Source organism: Camelina sativa, chromosome 19 (genome assembly GCF_030686135.1).
Source record: "Camelina sativa cultivar CO46 ecotype springtype chromosome 19, ASM3068613v1".
In the NCBI taxonomy this organism is placed as follows: Eukaryota; Viridiplantae; Streptophyta; class Magnoliopsida; order Brassicales; family Brassicaceae; genus Camelina; species Camelina sativa.
In genome coordinates, this window is record NC_141898.1 from 24,209,884 (window position 1) to 24,226,554 (window position 16,671).

Consider the following 16,671-nt stretch of genomic DNA (forward strand, 5'->3'; position numbering starts at 1 on the left):
CTCGGCAATGTTGCTGCTCATAATGTTGTATTGTTTACCCTGGAAATACACTCGTGACCAGTGTGAGATCCCTATTCCTCTTAGATAGTTCGCACACAAAGGACTTCTCCTCTCGATTTCATCAAACTTTTGCCTGAACTCGCCAACTGTGTAAGCACACGCCGCCTTTGCCACCAAATATGCGAGTCCTTTCTGTCTACTATATCTACTTTTGACATTTCGATAAAGATGAACGGAGCAAGCGCCATGCTTTGCGAGAGGATAGACTTTCCTTAATGATGCGTAGATTGAGTTGTGTCTGTCGGAGACAAATACCAAGTCATCTGCGTCTGGAACTATGGACACAAGTTTTTTGAAAAACCATGTCCATGCTTGTTCGTTCTCAGAGTCAACGACAGCAAACCCAAAAGGCATTATCTGGAAATTTCCATCTTGAAAGCTAGCGGTTAGCAAACATCCAAGAAACTTTGCTTTTATAGTCGTTGCATCGATAATCAAAACTTTCCTCATAAACTTTGCTGTGTGAATGCAGGCGCCAAGATCAAAGAACAAGTACTTAAACTTGTTTTTCGACGCACCTACTCTCCTACTCACAACATCCCAAACCGTACCAGGATTTGTTTGTTTTAGAAGGTGCAAATAAACCATAAGCAGCTTGTAACCCTCTTCTGGGCTCCCTCTAGCGGCTAATACAGCCCTCTCCTTTGAATGCCATGCTTTCATGTAACTTATTGAAACGCGTAGCTCATCCAGTACTATATTAGGGATGCCAACAGCTCTCGATCCAAGTTTCCCATTCGCATACTTCGATTTCAAGACTTCAGCTATTACTTTACAAGTTGTCTTCTTGCCATATTGAGACCTTGTTGTGATGTCACATGTATGTGTGAGTGTCGTTGTCCTCACTATCATGTTTTCCGAAGTTCCACCGGCAGTTCTGCCATATACTCTCCATGGGCAATTTGCATCAACACACCGAACAATAAGCCGCTCCCTATCTGATCTTACTTAGCGGTAAGTGAAGAATCATTTGATTGCATATATAGCAATCGAAGTTTGCATCTCTAATTTATTTTGGAATATCCTCCCAATGAATATGGCATCGTTGTTGGGATCATAAACACCATTAGGGAGTTCTTGTGTCTCTATGAACTCATCCTCATAACAAGGAGCACAGTCGTGTGATGGGACAACATCAGCTGCAATTATTTCGTTATAGATGTTTACAAGGCTCAGCTGAATCTCAGGATCTTCTACATCCTCTCTATTCAACGATGTTGTATCTATAACAAGCTCACCAGTTGGTTGTACTCCAGCAGGGACAACGTTTCCAATGAATCCACCAACCTCCTCTTCTGTTCCTAAATCTTCAGGCACACCCTCATCGAGAATTGTCATTCTCATTGCATTTGATGTTTCCCCTTCATCCATTCCATCACCCAATCGCAATTTCCTGCATTCCCTGTTAATGACTGCATTCCAGAAATCGTAATCATAGTCTTGTTCATCCCCTGTCTCATAATCTTCCCATTCTGCAATGCCTCTTTGAACCTCTTCACAGGCGACCTTTTCTTTTCCTTTATTACTATTCAAACCCTGTGCGTCTCTTGCCAATTCTTCCATCACCTCCAATTGAGCTTGCACCTCCGTATCATAAATGTTATTGAGGTCTATAGTATAACTTCTTTCAACAGCTGCTTCTTCACAGTCTCTCACGGACGATGTTCTTCTCTCATTCCTGAAATGATGGTCAGCGTCAGTCTGAAATGTGGAGGCAACAACCTCTACACTGCCTTCCATTTCCGTTCTGGAGTGGGATAAGTTGTTCTGTGTGAAACCCACCTTCGAATGTAGCGAAGAGATTCATAGGTTTCGTTGTGGCTCTGACTTTGAAGAAAGTTTTTAGGCCTGTGTCAGTTGTTATGGACACCGGAGGAGTCCTCCCAGCAGAAAATATTGACATTTTGGTGGGTGGGCAGTATGTAATTCGACGTAAGATTCCTTCAACATCTTTCTCAAATTCGTTCTCAATTTGTGTTTTGAAGGTGTTGTACGTTGTCTCATCTGAGACAGGTGGTTTCTACGACGAACTTCCACCCTCCATCAGCAGAATAGTCCCAGCCCCCAACTAAAGCGAGTATAGGAGTCTCCATTACCTGCAATGAAGAGAAAGCCGCAAAAATTTAATACATTTGAATCATCATAGGTAATAGGGCATACACATGTCACTATACAATATTCATATATCGTAGACCATAATAAGTTAATCTTGTTCACCGATCCTTCTCCCTTCTTTACGGGTCTACCAACAAATCAAAAGTTTCAGCTGATACAACAAACGACGGATATAAGCTTTGTATTTCTTCCCTACTCTGCTAATATGATTCTAAAATTCCTATTCTTACTACATATACTTCTCAGTTTGCAATATACGAATATGAGATAATAAAAGCAACAAGTTTATGACAGTTACCTCCTCGTCGAAATCGATCATCTAGTTTCTTGTTGTCACTAAGATCCGTAAACCTCTCTGTAATTTGATACTTATGACGCCTTTCTCTCTAATATTGCAGTTTCTCGTAACTCCATTATTTATGTTAATCCACAAACCCTAGTACACCAAAAGTACTGTTCGTTCCTTATTTTTTGTCCACACGATTAACATCAAAAATTGTGTCGAACAGTGCAAACCCTCTCTCGCCTCCACATATTATGTTCATTATTCTTAATTTCCTTATTAATCACCATGACATCACCACCCCACTTGCCCAATGAAGCTTCATATTCCCGCTCTTTCTCCGAAGGGCAAATTCGTCAGTTCATTGCAAGTTTTAGTCAACAGTAAAAGTTAATTGTTCAAAGTGCCTATTTCCGAAGTGTCGGCCCAAATAATGCCTAGTTTGGCAATAATCTCTTGATTTTATATCAATCGTTTGTTAATTTATGTGGTTCGATTGAGAGCAAGATCTACAAAATCTATATATACCTAGGTTTTCTTGTATTTGGCCTCCTTTGTTTGTTTTACTTCACGTTTTTTCCTCATTTTTTCCTCTTTTTTAAACCTTATCAAACCGTAATAAAAGTTTCTCCAGATCCAAACCAAGACCATCGCATGCTCCCGCCGTGCTACCACTCACCAGAGAATCTCTCTTCGCAAATCTCGGGAAGCCAATTGACTCATCCCTCTCTACGACAATCCATCGTGAATCTAGGGTTTTCTCCAGTGGACCTAGATCTCATCGTCGAATCAAACCGAAGGCACCAGTTGTCCCCACCGCTCTGTCACTCACCGGAGATGCTCCCTTCTCTTTTTTTCCTGGGCAACTGTCACAATCTCTGCTCATCTTGGCAATCGGTTCAAAAGCTAGGATTTTCCCCAGTGGACCTAATTATCAATGACGACCCCTGCCGCGGTCACCAATTACCCCCGCCGATCTCTCACTCATCAGAGAACAACCCTACACCACAACTATCTCCGCAAAACTCGGGCGGCCGACATAACCAACTCCCATGGTGTTTCTCTCTTGGAAACCTAGGATTTTCCCTAGTGGACTTAGGTTTCAAGATAGGCCCATTAGCCCAAAAACGATTTAAACTAATATGCTCTTCTCGAGATGGGGAATTTAGTAAGCCCATGTCCTCTGTAGCATTGTCCATGTCGTACCAGTGTCAAGCTCTGTTTGTTTGCCCTCTACTCGATGGTAATAACATTGTTGCTCTGGCTGTTCATTCAATGTGCTCGAAACCTGGCTTTAGTTGATTCTAGGGGATTGAATTTGGTTTTTAAAAGCATTCGCGTATATGGTCTGTGCTCCTTGAATGTTTCTAGCAAAAGTGGTATGTTGTATCTTGACACCTTATGTTCATTAACGGCTACCAATCAAGCTGGTCATCTGATGACTTCAAGCATTGTCTCCCAACCACCTCCTTCACATAGATCCAAGCTGCATCTCCTATTTCTCCTCAGAATGATCCAAACCCTATGCTTTGGATGTTAAAACAACCCCTATCTGACTACAACAACATAGTCACCCGATTCCTTGTTGTGTTGTTACTGCGGACACCTTTCGTCCCGGTGAACACCAACACACTGAATCCTTTCTTAACATCACAGTGTCTAAAGACCATGACCACTAATCCGTCCTTTGAAGCTCTCGAGGATGGCCTTTCGATTTTCCATGATCTCACATGTGCCTTTAGGCTCCCAAGCTTTTGGTTTCATAACTCTCTTGGATCCAAAATTGATGAACTCTTTTTTACTTCTTTTTGGCATTGGGGATTGCCGTTTATTGTATTGTCTCAACCTTTAGCAATTTGCTCCTTCTTTGTACTGGTATTGGGTTTACATATTGAATGAATGAAGGCAATTGTTTGACCACTGGGACGGTCAATGCTTCCTCCGATGCTTCCTCCGGTACAAGCTGTTCCTCCAATGCTTCCTCTGGTTCAAGTTGCTCCTCCAATGCTTCATCTGGTTCAAACTGCTCCTCATGTCCATGTTCTTTGGTTGAGTTGTTCATGGTCTCATCAAAGATATTAGACCATCCCTCGATCCCTTTCTTTTGGGGAAAAAGCTTAAAAATACCTCATCTATTTTTTATTTGGACAAATAATACTTGGTCTTTTTTTGTTGGAAAAATAATATCTCGTTTAATTAATTAAAGCTGATTAATATCTCAGTTTTTTAATGTTGTAAGTTTTATACCTCGAACGTGTATGTTTCATTTTAAATTACAATTTTGCCCTTAAAATAATACATTTCTATTTATTTTAAATTAAGGCTTTGAATGGAGTGACAGATAAAGTACAGTGGACCCACACCTACAGTTCTCCTCTCATAAAAGCATCATTCAACAATTTTCTTTCTTTTTAAAACTAATGCAGTTTATCTGTCCACAATTTAATTTTTTTTTGTCTTTTAGCTATAAATGCAGGAGAACCACTAATTAATTCGCTCACAGCATTTTTGAAGCTGTCCATCGGCAAATCCAAATTTTTGCCCACAGATTCATCTCATTTACTCTCTATATAACACACCATTGCTCACTTTTACAACCAACACAAAATTTTGAACAAAAAAAAAATACAACCAACACAAACAAATATTTCAAATTCCTATCAATTCTATTTCCATTCATCTTCTCTCCACCAAAGGTATTTTTTTTAAATAAATAAACACATTTTTTATTTTTTTATTTTTCTATTTATTGTAACATCTATTTTTTTTTACAGAATTCAAAAAACAATTAAAGCTTCTACTCTATCACCTGTTGTTTCCACATTTTTTCGTTGAAAGGTCTGTATTTTTATTTCATAAATATATGCTATATAATATGTTAGTAGTTCTATTTATGCTATATAATATTTGTTGTAACATTTTTTTGGGACAGAATTCAAAAGACAATCAAAGATTCTACCTATCACCTCTTGTTTCCATATTCTTTTGTTGAAAGGTATGTATTTTTTATTTCATAAATAAATATATTTATGCTATATAATATGTTAGTAGTTCTATTTATGTTATATAATAGTTATTGTAAACTGTCTTATTTTTCAACCAATTATGTAATGAGAATGCTGATTTTATATATGTATATATATATATATATATGGTGGTGCTTAAATATAGATACATGTTTATAAAAATTTATATACATAAATCTTCATTTACTCAGATTTAAAGATAGATAATTATTTTTATTATAGATTAAAAAATTTGCAATGAACTCAATAATTACTATTAGATAATCATTTAGAATATTGTAAATCTATTTTCTCAGAAACTTTTAAAGCTTATGAAATTTTTTAAGTACACACATATATATATATATATAAGTCTCTTATACTGAATATATATGCATATGTCTCACATAATTTTGTAGATTCTTTATAAATCTCACTTAATTTGTAGATTATTTATAAGTCTCACTTAGTTTTGTAAAATATTGTTCTAAAAAAAATTAATCATTTATTTTAATCATAAGTAAAATTTACTATAAGATTTATTGTTAGATATAATAGTTTATCTAAGTTAAGATAAATAAGTTAAGATTACTTTATCATATTTATTCATCATTGTTGGGTATATTTTCTCCTAATATTAATATATAATATGAATATATATTGTATAGGATTACATGTTTAGAAAAATTTATATACATAAATCTTTATTTAATCAGATTTAATGATAGATAATTATTTTTATTATAGATTAACAAATGTGCTATGAACTCAATAATTACTATTAGATAATCATTTAGAATATTGTAAATCTATTTTCTCAGAAACTTTTAAAGCTTATGATATTTTTTAAGTACACACACACACATATATATATATATATATATATAAGTCTCTTATATTGAATATATATGCATATGTCTCACATGATTTTGTAGATTATTTATAAATCTCACTTAATTTGTAGATTATTTATAAGTCTCACTTAGTTTTGTAAAATATTGTTCTAAAAAAAATTTGGAATCATTTATTTCAATCATAAGTAAAATTTACTATAAGATTTATTGTTAGATATAATAGTTTATGTAAGTTAAGATAAATAAGTTATCATCAACTTTTTGGTGAGAAAATATTAGTTAGTATTTAAAAAATTTCTGAAATATATAATAACGAAAAATCAATTTAAAATTGTATTTGTTGGTATGGCTAACCGCAGACAAAACAGAAATTCGTCCGTGCAAGAAGATACAAATTTTCCTATAGAAACATCAACACGGGTATAGTATTTCACATTTGTCTAAGTTTTAGTTAGAATTTAATTGCAATAAATTTAAAAAATATTTAAAACTTGTAGATCGAAGAAACTTTCAAATGGACTTATAATCGAGAAAGAATATTTATTGATTTGTACGATCAAGCAATTGCCATGGATGGTTACCGCTTCAAAGATCCTACACCCCTTGGAAGAGAGTTCTTGGTTGAAAAATTCAACAAGGAGTTCAATCTAAATATAAACTATCGGTTTTTTAAAGAAAAACTTGATCAACTAAAAAGAAAATATAAGAAGTACAAGTAACTTCTGCAAGGTTCTACGGGAATTACGGTTGATCCTGTTACATCCGTTATATCTGCATCTGATTCATGGTGGAAAGATCGTGAAGTAAGTATTTAAAATATCTTTCACAACCAACAAAAATTTAGTAACTTTAGTATACATTAAACTTGTATACTAAAATGTTGTAATCTAATTAACAGGTATGTAAGATTGTAAAATCATTTAAACGAAAACCGCCTGACTTTTGGGATGTGATGCAACGTTGTTTCATCTTACATGATGTACAATCACAGTCTCAGTACTCTGTGCACCAAAGAAGAGAGGAGTTAATGAATGAGGGTATAGATAATGATGAAAGTCAAGTTCCTGAGACACAAAAAAATGAAGAGGTGTATCGCGTTAATATCAACGATGAAACACGTCCCTCTAATGAATTCACCCAGGATCATTTACAACATAATTCTTCACATGCTCCTCCAATTCATACTCCTGCTTCAAGAGTTCAACAACAAGGTGGACTAAGACGGGGAAGTAGTTCACAAAGAGGGGCAGGAAGCTCACGAATCTCTATTGGAAGTGGTTCACGAGGAAGTCGTAGAAAACAGTCATTTGAGGCAACCCTAACAGATACAATGAATGGTTTCAGAGAGTTTCAGCGCCAAAGTTTACAACAATTACGTCCAAATTTTTTCGTCCAAGATGATTACGAAGAATTTGATAATGCTGTCAAGATATTTGAATCGTTGGAGCTTCCGAGTGACACAGATTTTTATTGGGCTTGCATTCATGCATTTAAAGAAGAAAGATTTTGGCGTAAGTACTTTATTGATCGAGCTGAAAGAACCACAGAAGATAAGTTGCGCTTTTTAGAAGCTTTAACAGGATATACACGGGACAGCGAATTTGTGGGAAAGCGGTTAGTCTCCGGGCAAAATGGTGGAAGTCCTAATCCAAGCAACTTTACTTTTGGTAGTCCATCTGGTAGTAATAATTCATGGGGTCAAAATTCTGGTGGCCAATGGGGTCCGAGTTTTCCACAATGGGGTCCGAGTTTTCAACAATGGGGCACACCTCAAAATGCACCACAATGGGGTTCTAATTTTCAACAATGGAGTACACCTCCAAATGCTCCGCAGTGGGGTACATCTCCAAATGCTCCGCAGTGGGGTACACCTCCAACTGGACTACAATGGAGAACGGAACAAAATGCGCCTCAATGGACTTCACCACCAAGTACTCAACAATGGGGTTCATCACAAAATGCTCCACAATGTATTCTTCCAACAAATGTGCAACATGGATTCTCACTAGGTACAGAAGTAGAGACTACGAGAAATGCTCAACAAGGAGTTTCTCAACGAGTAGAAGTACCCTCTTTCGATAACGATTTTAGAGGAGTTTCACCAGAATATGATTTCACGAATTATGCATCAGGAGGGCAAACATCACGATCACGTAGACGAAGAGGATTATTCAACATTTGGGGAAATAAAGAAGGACCAAATTTAAATGAAAATCAGCAAAGTGATTCAGGATCTGATGATTAGTTATACCATTTGTACTTTGTTGTTAAAAGATATGTTATGTTTTATGTTATCACAAGGTGCCCACGATCTAAACTACGATGAGAGAGTTGAGTTGTGGAATCTGGAAAATGAACAATTTGAAGAGTTAATAATTCAACCGTCACTAAGATACTATAACTGATATTTTGAAAGAGGTCCTGTGCAAACAGATAACGGTTTAGGATGGAGAAATATATGGCGTCGAGTCCAAGAAGATAATGCTGCGTGTCTTCAGTTACTAAGAATGTCACTTGATGTTTTTAGAGCATTATGTGACAAGTTACAAATGAGTTATGGGTTACAACCTACAATGAATGTAAGCATCGAAGAGGGAGTGGCCATGTTTTTACGAATATGTGGCCACAATGAAGTTCAAAGAGATGTTGGATTCAGATTTGGACGAACGCAAGAGACAGTGCAAAGAAAATTTTTTGAAGTCCTTAGAGCAACTGAGTTACTTGCTTGTGATTATATCAAGACTCCAACGAGACAAGAACTACGTCGAATTCCTGAACGACTGCAAATGGATCGAAGATATTGGCCATATTTTAGTGGATTTGTTGGAGCCATGGATGGAGTTCATGTATGTGTAAAAGTTAAACCTGAACTCCAAGGAATGTATTGGAATCGCCATGATAGAACCTCGTTTAATATAATGGGGATATGTGATTTGAATATGTTGTTCACATATGTTTGGAATGGAGCACCGGGATCATGTCACGATACAGCAGTTCTCACGATGGCGCAAGATAGTGATGCTGAATTTCCTTTGCCTCCTATAGACAAATATTATGTAGTTGATTCTAGCTATCCAAATAAACAAGGTTTTTTGGCTCCTTATAGATCTTCACGGAATGGGGTTGTTAGGTATCATATGTCACAGTTCAACAATGGTCCTCCTCCTAGAAAAAAACAAGAACTATTTAATCGTTGTCATGCGTCACTACGTTCTGTCATTGAGAGGACGTTTGGAGTTTGGAAGAAGAAATGGAGGATCCTTTGTGAATTTTCTAGATATAATACTCATTTTCAAAAAAGAGTGGTGATGGCTACAATGAGACTACATAACTTTATCAGAATTTCAAATTATTTTGATGAAGATTTTGCCGAAGTAATGGAGCATACTGATATTAGCGACACAAATTCTGAGAATGATGAAGGTGACATGGAGACTACGGCTATAGCTGATGGAGATCAAATGGCAAACACTAGAGAAAATATTGCAGATATGTTATGAAAAAATCAAAATAATTTCCGTTAAACTATTCTAAGTTTTATTTTTGTTGCATTTGGATAATTTGTGTTTAATGTTTTCAAACTGTGAAATTATTTACAAAATATTCTATATTAAAAAAAAATATGTTTATTTTACAATAATTTTATCATTTTTTAAATAAATTTGCTGAATTGGATGTGTTTTTAAATACTTTATAGTTTAATATATGATTTACACTGTTTGATCTGCTTTTACCATTCAAGCATATAATTTGGACTGCTCAATCAGCATGATCTGCACTTTTCCAGCATGATCTGCACGATCTGCATGATTTGCACTTATTCAGCATGAACTGCATGATCTGCACGATCTGCAACGCTTGAACTGCTTTTACCATTCAGAGCCTAAAAAAAAAATCAAGCGAAGAACTTCATCTTCTTTGTCTTGGGTTCGAGTTCAATTTCTTCAACAAAAACCAAAAATCCTAACTAAATCTTATAAAACTTCTCCTTGGTTTTGTTCTCTCTTTCAATTTAAAGAAGAAAGAAAACATGAACAAAGAATCGAAAACTAGAATTCAAAGAGTTAACAATTTTTAACAAAACAAAAGATAAAACTGATTAATATATGACTGTAGTCTGTAGTATGTAGCGATTTGCCCAATTTGAGTTCGGTTATTTTGTATGGATATTCCCAACTTCCCCAAAGCTTAAATCTTTGTTACTGTTATTGTATGTGGTTATTAATGAAAACAAATCATATAAACAAAAATTTCTGGGTTTTTGTTTAGAGAAGACACAGAGTGGGATTTGTTGTTTGACTTGTTTCTATGAACTATTACGAAGAAGAGCTTTGATAATTTCTTTGAAAGGTATAAATCCACCAGAATCTTCTCTTTCAGAGACCTTGATCCCTTCAGTTGCAGATTCAGAATCGAGATTAACAACTCTCTCAGGAGACTGAAAAGCTCCATTATTAGCCACAATTAAAAATTGGTTTTGTCAAACCCATGTTGCTTCCGACTACAGTTGGAGAAGCCGAACCGAAATCAGGATGTTTTGTCGGAACCCTAACACTACCAGCTGCAACAGACGGCGGGGAAGACAGAGGCATGAAATCAGGACTCCCACTTTTTTTAATATCTCGGGTTGGATTTTTCTTTCTTTTCTTTTTTTTAAAAATATTTTGTTTGTTTAATTATAAATAAATAGAAATGTATTATTTTAAGGGTAAAATTATAATTTAAAATAAAAAATACACGTGCCAGGTATAAAATTTATAACATTTAAAAACTGAGATATTAATCAGCTTTAATTAATTAAACGAGTTATTATTTTTTCAACCAAAAACAAAGTATTATTTGTTGAAATAAAAAATAGATAAAGTAGTTTTAAACTTTTTTCCCCTTTCTTTTGTTCACAAAATTGACCACCCGATTTTTCTTACACAAACTAACAAAAAGTTAATTTTATTTTTTACGTCAACAAGGAAATTAATCTGTTTTCTTTGACTTTTGAATACGCAAACTTTTCACCCGGTACATTTATTAAAATATATTTCTATCAGTTTAAAAAATTACGTGGTAGTGTTCTATTATTTATTTTATTTTTGATAGATTCCTTTGATTCCTGCGTTCGAAGTCAAAGCTGATTTTTTTCTTTCACGTTAAAAATGCATGTGTGCTATTTATATTGATAAATACATTTAACAATGACATTTTAGTGAGAGAGCTCATGTCACATCGGCCTATGATCAATCGAGTAATGTAGTTAGAATAGAAGACATGATCATCAGACGATGTATGTTATCACGAATTATATATATTATATTCCTTTAATATATAAAAAAAATTATACCAATTAAGTCTTATTTATTTATTAATTTGTTTTTGATAAAGACTAATTGAGTTTTCTTTGGTTCTTTGTACCAAAATTATTCCAATTCACTACATCGTACTGCATATAAAAATATACATATTTATAGATTTTTTTTTGTTGGAAAAATCATATTTATAGATTTTGAGACGAAAAATATTATGATTTTAACTTTGAAATATTCATCTGTTTTTTGGTCATCGACATATTCGCCTTTAAGATTATAGTCGGTCGTACTCGTACGTATTACTTTTGTTGTTATTTACCATAGATTTGTCGTAATGCAAAAGACAGAAAAGTAAAGCTTAGTAGCTTACCATTAACTATAAAGAAAAAGAAAAAGAAAAAAAAAACTATAAAGAAGAATATATAAAAAGCTTACCCTAGACCCCTAGAGACCAGAACGCATTAGTATATTATTATTAGCTAGGTCTATCTTCTATCACTTGGTAGAGTTTTTTTTTTAACACTCTTGGTAGACCAGTTTCGCAAGTACTGTCGTTTTTTGTACTATTGGTAAAAAAGATTCATTGTTACTAACCAATTTTTACTTTCGATACCCTTTTAATATAACAAACAAAAACTGTAAAAAAATATCAGTTAATATAGGTTTTATAAAACATTATCCTGCTAGAAATCATTGCAACTTTTAATAAAGCTTTAGTAATGAGATTGTTTTTTGTCCACTACATTTTGTTTTTGTAGTATAAAAGTTTTGTCAACTAATGTAATTTTTTTTTTCTCTTCTCTCTCTTTAGAAGAATAGGAGAAGATCTCGAAATGAAAAATTAAAGATAAGATATATGGTTAGGTAGCTAAGATGAAGAAGACCAAAGCAAGAAACTACGACCACGACATGTATAAACACCACAAAAAGGAAAAAAAAAAGTAGTTCAATTTCATTTTCGCTTTGGTCCACTAATTTATTATATAGTGATAAAAAAATAAGTAAAGAATAAATATCTAAAAAGAATAAAATAAATTAACATAAAAGTCCGTGTTAGCTTAAGACACGAAGCCTACGCTACAGCACTAACTCTATTAATTAATTAATTAAAATAATATTTTGAGAAAAAAAGACGCGCGTGGTTCCCACTATCCTCATTTTGTCCACGTGGCACTCTTCTTTCTCTCTATCTCTAAGAAAGTCAAAAAAAGGAGACAGACAACCAAACACTGCCTTGTCACATCTTTCTCTCTCTCTTACCTTTTTTTTTTTCTCTGGAGTGTTGTGTTGTGTTTGGGCGAGAGAGAAAGAGAGAGAGAAAGAGAAAGCGAGTAAGTCCATATTATTAATTATTTTTTTGTATTTCACATGTGCCACTGTGACTTCTCTCCCTACACGCCACCATCTCCACCACCTCCTCCCTCCTCCCTCCTCCTCCGTTCTTCGATTCCCAATTCTCATACGACCCCTAGGGTTTCGTTTTTTTTTTTTTTCTCATTTTTATACAACTCTTTTAATTCCACGATTACTTCACCACCACCGTCCCCCGATCTTTTTATAGAACTCAGATCTTTTTCCGATTTGTGAAATTTTGGAGCTGGAGAAGTGTTCTTTGGCTGTCACGAAGAGCCGATGCCGGAAATCGATCTTATGAGAGTCGATCATTGTGTTTCCGATCTGAATTTGGATGCTAAACCTCCTGGTTTCTTCGATTCTGGTGGCTCTGTAGATTTGGATGTGAAGCTAGAAGACGACGAAGATGAAGTACAAGAAGAAGAAGAAGATTCGGATTGTTTGAAGAAGAAGAAGAAGAGCGTTGGTCGTTCGACTAAACGTGGTCGTCCCCCGAGGACTTTGGGTTGTAAAGCTTCTTCGTCTCCTGTTTCGAGGAAGAGGAGAGAAGATGAGGATGTTTGTTTTGTTTGCTTCGACGGTGGTAGTCTTGTTCTCTGCGATCGTAGGTGAGCTTTTGGGAGAAGTTACTACTACTACTACTACTCTCCAGCTCAATTGAGTAGATTCGTGCTTCTAAAAATAGAAATTTTGTTGTTTCTGATATAATTTGAGGGTTTCTTAATTTGTCCAGGGGATGTCCAAAAGCTTATCATCCAGCTTGTGTTAAGCGTACTGAAGCATTCTTCAGATCAAGAGCTAAATGGAACTGTGGTTAGTTTTTGGTTAACATGTTCTTTAGAGTGTTTCTGAACTCTTTGGGAGCTTTAATGAGGATAAGGGTGTTTTTATTTTCAGGTTGGCATATATGTACTGCTTGTCAAAAAGATTCTTTCTACATGTGTTATACTTGTCCGTATTCAGTTTGTAAGAGGTGCGTTAGAAGCTCAGAGTATGTAGTTGTAAGGGAAAACAAAGGATTCTGTGGTATCTGCATGAAGACTATATTGCTTATTGAGAATGCAGCTGATCCTACCAAAGAAAAGGTACAATACTAGAGTCTATATCCACATTTTCTTGCTTTCCCTTTTACTCATCAGCACTAGATTAATGTTTCTTTGTGGAACTTGATTGAGGTCTTTTCTTGTTATGAAATGTGTTTTTTTTTGTCCTTCTAACTAAATGAATTACTTGTTATACATGTACAATTTTTCTAGGTTCAAGTCGATTTTGATGATCAAGGCAGCTGGGAGTATCTTTTTAAGATTTACTGGGTTTCTCTTAAAGAAAAGCTCTCGTTAACGTTAGATGATCTTTCCAATGCAAGAAATCCATGGAAATCTTCTTCTTCCACTGTTTCTAAGAGAAGAACTACTAGTCGGGTTCATGAAAAGGGCAATGGGGATTCTCCTGAGGTTATGAAAGTAAGTCGCGCTAAAGTAAGGAAGATGGAAACTGCTTCTGTGATTAAGTTGGGTCCTTCTTTGGATAACAGACTCCCACCATTGACTAGTGCCACTGCGTGGGCAACAGATGAGCTCCTGGACTTTGTGCGGTATATGAAAAACGGTGATGCTTCAGTCTTATCAAAGTATGATGTCCAAACTCTCGTGCTAGAGCATGTGAGACGGAATAATCTACAATCTTCTCCTCAGAATTCTGATATAATGTGTGACGCTAAGCTTATGAGATTGTTTGGAAAGGAGCGAGTGGATCATTTTGAAATGTTGAAGCTTCTTGATTCTCACTTCCGCCATCAAGAGAGATCTCCAGTTACAGATACCTCAGCCGGAGCAGTCACTGAAACTATGTCCTTCCGGGTCGATGCTAGTAGAAGCTGTGATAGGTTGAATGCGTCTGCACAGTATCAAGATAGGTTGAATGGATCTGTACATCATCAAGAAGGAGAGTCACAGCAATTGAACGTGCACAATAGTCAGGTTAGACCTTCCAGTTCTAATAGCAGAAACCATGCTGTTGTAAAACCTGAAACATGCGCCACTGTGTCCAATAAGCCAATTGATGGCCTGGATACGAATATGGTATGGTTATATGGAGATCCAGATGGGAAGATTCACGGACCATTTTCCTTACTTAACCTGCGACAATGGAATTCAAGCGGGCATTTCCCACCTGAGTTGAGAATATGGAGGTTAGGTGAACAGCAAAACAGCTCCATACTTCTGACCGACGCACTAAATGGGCAGTTCCATAAAACAGGGTTTTTACAAAATCATTCTATCCCCAAGAAGGAAGTGACAGCTCCTATAGCTAACGATCAACACAGGTCTGTGGCTGTTCCTAAACTAGAGAGTAGAATACTGGACTTCAGCCCCAACTCAGTGTGCACTGACCAGAGTGTCATTTCTAGCAGTAACAGTGTCATCACAAGGAGCTCGGATGTGAGTAACAAAAGCGGAAACAACTTTAGCCTCAACGTGCCATTGGACTTTTCTCTATCTAATGAAAGGGATAATGTTGGTTCTGCCTCTCTCTGGAACAAAAGAAAAGTTGAAAGTCCTCTGCTTGTACAAAGCCCAATAAGCTGTTCGCTTTCGCTCTCTACGTTACCCGGAAACTCAAACTGCTCTATGCCACCACATGAAAGATGGAATGCTGGTCAAACAGATTTAGATGGAAACAATGCAGCAATGAATGCTTGCAATCAAAACGGTAGTCTTAGCGGCTCAGGTGAGAAACAACATGTCACGGCTACGGTCCAGTCATGTGGACAGAACTGGAATGCTGCAACTCCAAGCAGTGCTTCAAATGTGTGGGATTCTAACTCGGGTTTGGCGTCTTTCCCAGACAATCAAGAAATAGACTTTTTAGATCTCTTTAGTCCAAGTTTCAAATTCAACTTCGCATCTACTTCCACGGATTGGCAACCGATTGTGGCTGGACCAGACGAATGTGACGAATCAGTCTCGGATCTTTTGGCAGAAGTGGAAGCCATGGAGTCCCAAAAACGTCTTCCTTCTCCAACTTCAACATTCCGTGGTCCAGAAGAATTATTAGTCCGGCACTCAATAAACGATAGCTTTAGCCCGGCTGAAGGACATAGCCCAGCACTAGATGTAAGCAAAGGTGACTCCATGAGCTCCTCCACAAACGATCGGCAAATGCATTCACGATCTAACAGCGCCGTGCATTTTTAGCTCGGTGGGCTCGGTTTCACATAGAGAGAAATCATAATCAGGGGCACAGACTACCATATATCATCTCCAGTGTCCTAGATTCGTCGTCTGATCGATGGTGGACTATACCCTCTTTTTTTCTCTTTTTTTGCAGGATTATTACAGAACATAAATAAATGGCAAAATCATCATCAGCAGCAAGAATGAAAAAAAAAAAAAAAAAAGGGTGGTGCATATGAAGAAGATAGATATGATACAAAATGTGTTTCTTCTCGGTATTTTTGGCTGCACCCACCACCATTGTTTTTTCTCTCTCGGTATTTAGGTGTTGTAAACGTTGTCCTGTGTTAAGATTTGCACAGACATACCCAACTTGTGTATTTTTACATTGTTTGTACTTGGGAAGAAGAAGTATAAAAATGATTGTCCATGGGGATGTACGTAATCAAAAACATTGTAGGGGTCATGAGCTTATTATTCTATATATGATAATGATAGTGTAACGTTTCATTCTTAATATTTTTG

The 16,671-nt window shown here is 36.0% G+C and overlaps 3 protein-coding genes across 3 annotated transcripts; 2 read left to right on the forward strand and 1 right to left on the reverse strand.

Moving 5' to 3' along the window:
* Positions 1 to 17: 17 nt before the first annotated feature.
* LOC147920947 (uncharacterized) lies at positions 18 to 912 on the reverse strand. The gene is made up of 2 exons (XM_087501304.1): positions 134 to 912; positions 18 to 39 (listed from the first exon to the last, which is right to left on the reverse strand). The coding sequence occupies exons 1-2, from the start codon at positions 910 to 912 to the stop codon at positions 18 to 20; spliced, it is 801 nt and encodes a 266-aa protein (XP_087357430.1).
* A 4,145-nt stretch (positions 913 to 5,057) lies between these two features.
* LOC104767164 (uncharacterized) lies at positions 5,058 to 8,637 on the forward strand. The gene is made up of 6 exons (XM_087500660.1): positions 5,058 to 5,154; positions 5,233 to 5,296; positions 5,391 to 5,453; positions 6,677 to 6,737; positions 6,815 to 7,120; positions 7,216 to 8,637. The coding sequence occupies exon 6, from the start codon at positions 7,270 to 7,272 to the stop codon at positions 8,560 to 8,562; it is 1,293 nt and encodes a 430-aa protein (XP_087356786.1). The 5' UTR covers positions 5,058 to 5,154; positions 5,233 to 5,296; positions 5,391 to 5,453; positions 6,677 to 6,737; positions 6,815 to 7,120; positions 7,216 to 7,269; the 3' UTR covers positions 8,563 to 8,637.
* A 4,168-nt stretch (positions 8,638 to 12,805) lies between these two features.
* On the forward strand, positions 12,806 to 16,663 carry LOC109131032 (zinc finger CCCH domain-containing protein 44). Its single transcript, XM_087503297.1, has 4 exons — positions 12,806 to 13,578; positions 13,704 to 13,783; positions 13,868 to 14,055; positions 14,227 to 16,663. The coding sequence occupies exons 1-4, from the start codon at positions 13,250 to 13,252 to the stop codon at positions 16,165 to 16,167; spliced, it is 2,538 nt and encodes an 845-aa protein (XP_087359423.1). The 5' UTR covers positions 12,806 to 13,249; the 3' UTR covers positions 16,168 to 16,663.
* Positions 16,664 to 16,671: the final 8 nt, after the last annotated feature.

Bases quoted from the DNA above. Each gene is read 5' to 3' on its own strand.
- LOC104767164 (XM_087500660.1), top strand. From the start codon at position 7,270: ATGCAACGTTGTTTCATCTTACATGATGTACAATCACAGTCTCAGTAC.
- LOC109131032 (XM_087503297.1), top strand. From the start codon at position 13,250: ATGCCGGAAATCGATCTTATGAGAGTCGATCATTGTGTTTCCGATCTG. The intron at 13,579-13,703 runs GTGAGCTTTTGG...TAATTTGTCCAG, and splicing joins CTTGTTCTCTGCGATCGTAG to GGGATGTCCAAAAGCTTATC. The intron at 13,784-13,867 runs GTTAGTTTTTGG...TTTTATTTTCAG, and splicing joins AAGAGCTAAATGGAACTGTG to GTTGGCATATATGTACTGCT.
- LOC147920947 (XM_087501304.1), bottom strand. From the start codon at position 912: ATGATAGTGAGGACAACGACACTCACACATACATGTGACATCACAACA. The intron at 40-133 runs GCAAAAGTTTGA...GTGTATTTCCAG, and splicing joins TACACAGTTGGCGAGTTCAG to GGTAAACAATACAACATTAT.